This window comes from Cryptosporidium hominis, assembly GCF_000006425.1.
Source record: "Cryptosporidium hominis TU502 chromosome 5 CHRO015068, whole genome shotgun sequence".
Classification (NCBI taxonomy): domain Eukaryota; phylum Apicomplexa; class Conoidasida; order Eucoccidiorida; family Cryptosporidiidae; genus Cryptosporidium; species Cryptosporidium hominis.
Window position 1 is genome coordinate 1 of NW_666927.1, and position 3,990 is coordinate 3,990.

Here is a 3,990-nt window from a genome sequence, read left to right on the forward strand (position 1 = left end):
TTCTAGGAACTTTACTTAATTGAGGCCAAAGAATTTTTTAATATATTTAAGATAAAATAATCAGTTTAAGAGGTGCTTAATATGACAAATTAATTAAAAGAAATGAGTATTTAGTGAACAACTATACTAATACGGATGCGCATCCAATAAAGAATACAATGCAACAAATAACAAAATCAGTGAATGCAGTTTTTGGAGAAACGTCACCAAAATATGAAGGGCAAGTTAATTGAATTCTGAGGACAGAGACTAAAAGAGCTGTTCCAGTAGTGCAAAACACTCCGCCAATCAGAGAGTCTATTGGATAAGTTGTTCGAATAAGTAGGCAATAAATAATTTGAATAATGGAAATTATAGCCATAAATAATATAAAAGAATCCAAAATTTGGATATTTTCAGGAACTTTTGAGAAATAGGCTTGTTTCATTTCTTGAAATACATCCAATATATTATTTGATGCTGGAACCTTTGGACTGGAAACTTCTGAATTTGGGGTCTTGCTATTTGTTGATTTTTTCATACTTAAAACTTTTAAGAGTGAACCAGCGATGGGAGAAAATATATATATAAAGATTTATTATTGAATTGATTTTTAGTCTGTTAAACTGGACCAGGATAAAACCAGAGAATTACCTTTTATTGTCGGAGCAAGTATTAAAAAGTGTTTATATTTCTAAACACACAAAATCGATAATTCTTAATAATATTAAAGCGAGTAATATTTAAGAATTTTTTTTTTCAATAATTTAAATAATTGGCGCATCGCTAGTATTGAGTATTAATTGGGGTAACATAAATTTTAAGATTAGTGATCCTAAAAAGAATATTGGATTTCTATTTTTAAGAAACATTGGAATATATTTTAATCTTAAAATAAAACTGTTTCAAACTCAATGAATGATTTTTCTGGGTGTGTACTATTTTGCTATTCTGTTATTATTTTCTATATTAGAAAATAAGTTCGGAATTGCTCATGATACCAAATTTCACCATGAAAATAAAACAAAAGTCATTGAATTAAATGATAAAAGTAACAAGACTTTATTCCCAATTGATGCAGCAGATCTTCTTGAATGTTCAAAATATAATGGATATATACTATTGGACAAAACAAATCAAGTGACTAAAAATGAAACACACACAAACAAGTTATTGCCTTTAGAAAATATATATTTAAGTTCCCACTTTTTTGGAATAATGGAGTCAATTGCAGGAACATCTGGAGATTTTGTGAATGATGCAATTTCTGGATTACAAATTAATCGGGTTGTGCAAGCATTAAAAGAAACAAGAATTCAACTTTATTTAGGAAATTTCCAAGATTCTCCAAAAATAATGCCTAAAAAACTTTCAAGTATTAATTTAAGTTGTATTTATGGAAATTACCTTCCAAGCTTAAATTTTTATCACTTTAATAACTTTTGTGAATTTACTCAATGCATTAATAATGACTATTTATTATTAAGTGAAGATCATATTTGTAATTATAAATATTCAGAAAAATATATGTATGGTGAAAAAATGAAATACTTTAATGTTCTTGCAAGCTTGAATATTCCAATTATTAACTATTTAGAGTTTGATCAACAATTTATTACGTTGTTCAACGCTCACAATATTTACAATGATCAAATGATTCACTTAAATAGATATTTATTTCTTTCAAATGAGTTGGGATTATCTCTATTTATTAATTTTGGAATTAGATTCTTTGGGAAATTGGAAAGTGATAAATACTATCTGCTAATTAAGATAGTACCACCAAATACATTTTGGATTAAGGATGAATATAAAAATTTGGAAGAAAATTCTAGGGAAAATAAGGTAATTAATCCCGAATCATGTACAAAGTACGAAAATGGAACCCGATTTTTTGAAAAAAATACTGTTTCTATCATTGAAACTGATAAAAAAAGCAATAATTTGATAGTTAATCGCAATTCTGTTACTTATTTGAACATTTCATTTAATAAAATAATTAAATGCTTAGGGAAGTATTCAATTAATATATATACAAGATCAAGTTATGGAAAGTCTTTGATTATTAAGATTTTTGATAAAGAAAAAAATGAATTTCGTGATTTGGAGATGATTGAAAATTTAGAAAAAAACAAAGGATTCAATTATTTACACAAATTTTCAAGTAATTATAAATTATTTTCAATAATAAATATGATGATTATCAACGAAAATAACAGTAATATCTCTATCAATTACATAATTTCTTGTAAGGATAATCGCGTTTCAATGAGTAATTTACTTTCAAGCAATTTGTATGTATTAAAGGAAAAAGTCCTCTGGATTGGGAATTTAGAAATATCATTCAATTCAACAAAGCTTGCTAATTACTCGAATGGAATAATTTTTACAATATTGATATTGTCACTACTTATTTCAGCTCCAATATTAGGACTACTTGCAGTAGCAATAAAATCAATAATAAAGAGGTTTGATAGTCGTGAAATAAGTCATTTGAGAATTCCCTTGACAGAAAACGTAAATACAAAATTTAAGAATACTTTAGAAGTAGGAAGGCAATCAAAATATAATGAAGGAGAAAAATACCCGATAAGAACTTTGGAAATCCCATTTAGGTTAAAAAAAGATTTTATAAGTCCTTTATCGAGCCCAGTATCTTCTCAGGCAGATATAAGTCGTAGTCTATATAATCAACTTCAATCTCCAGATCAAATAGAACTATTCACAGCAATTTCAAATAATATATCGTCAGAGTCTATTCAATATAATACTGATACATGTTCGTCCCCTTCGACAATTAAATCAATAACTTTTAAACATTGAAAAAACTATAAAGCATATTAATATATAAAAATGTTCTTTAATAAATTACTTATCAAACTTTTTTTTTCAAGATATTACTTTGATTAATTCGTCGTGTGGATATATATGATGATTAATTATTGGTGTATTTTTAGCCAAATTAAACCACGGGTGACACAAAACTTTGTCCATTGTAAGTGATTCACTTTGATAAAAACTATATGAAAGAAGCTTATATAACAAATCTTTAGCAAGATCACTACAAAGTTTTAATTCTGACGACTCAAATATCTTTTTTTTAGTACTATCACTAAAGTCAAAACATTCAAAAAAATCTATTTCGAGATATTTGCCTGTAAGCATCAAGTATAGAAGCTTTCCACAAGACCAAAAGTCGAAATATGTTTGATTAAATTGGATTTCCTTTTTTGAATCATTAAATATAAAACATTGATTATAAATTGGTATTTCTACATTATTTTTTCCCAAGCTTGATTTTTCGTTAGCTAACATCAGACAAGAATTTCCAAAATCTAATAGCTTTATTGAATCAAGCCGGTTTTCTTTAGAAAAGGTAATATTTTCTGCTTTAATATCTCCATGCATTATTCCTATTGAATGAAGAGCTTTTAAAGCACTACAAATTTGAGAGAAAATTAGTGACACAGTTTCTTCGCTTAATTTATCTTCAGATCTAACCAGTAAATGGAAAAGCTCACCACCAAAACTCAATTCCATTACAATGTAAATAAAATCAATATCTTCAAATGTATCAAAAATTTTCGGAAAATATTCATTGTAACTTTTCGTATTTAATGGCTCGGGTAAAGATGTATTACTTGTTAATTTGTCTTGGATATATAACACAACATCCTTTTCAAAGTTACTGCAGAACGTTTTTGTTACTATTTTTATTGCAACCAATTCACCATTGTATTTACGAACGCCCAGTTTTACTCTACAAAATTCGCTCCCTCCTAAGTCTACATCCCACAGAATATCATAATTTCTGAGTAGCAGATCTTGTTGTAATTCTCTGCTATACTTTAAAATGGGCAAAGTACAATTCATAATTATTAGTTCAATAATGATGAATTAGTTATTGATGGACTGTCTTCAATTCTCACACTCTTCTCCGTGAAATATTTGATTTCCTATACAAAGTATCAACAACTATCCTCATACATAATTTCGAATATTTTTTAAATC

The 3,990-nt window shown here is 27.1% G+C and overlaps 3 protein-coding genes across 3 annotated transcripts; 1 reads left to right on the top strand and 2 right to left on the bottom strand.

Moving 5' to 3' along the window:
* Positions 1 to 121: 121 nt before the first annotated feature.
* On the bottom strand, positions 122 to 520 carry Chro.50149 (defender against cell death protein). The annotated part of the gene is made up of 1 exon (XM_660300.1): positions 122 to 520. The coding sequence occupies one exon, from the start codon at positions 518 to 520 to the stop codon at positions 122 to 124; it is 399 nt and encodes a 132-aa protein (XP_665392.1).
* Positions 521 to 897: 377 nt separating this feature from the next.
* Chro.50150 (hypothetical protein) lies at positions 898 to 2,802 on the top strand. The annotated part of the gene is made up of 1 exon (XM_660301.1): positions 898 to 2,802. One exon carries the CDS (start codon positions 898 to 900, stop codon positions 2,800 to 2,802), a length of 1,905 nt encoding a protein of 634 aa, XP_665393.1.
* Positions 2,803 to 2,868: 66 nt separating this feature from the next.
* Positions 2,869 to 3,852, bottom strand: Chro.50152 (maternal embryonic leucine zipper kinase). The annotated part of the gene is made up of 1 exon (XM_660302.1): positions 2,869 to 3,852. One exon carries the CDS (start codon positions 3,850 to 3,852, stop codon positions 2,869 to 2,871), a length of 984 nt encoding a protein of 327 aa, XP_665394.1.
* Positions 3,853 to 3,990: the final 138 nt, after the last annotated feature.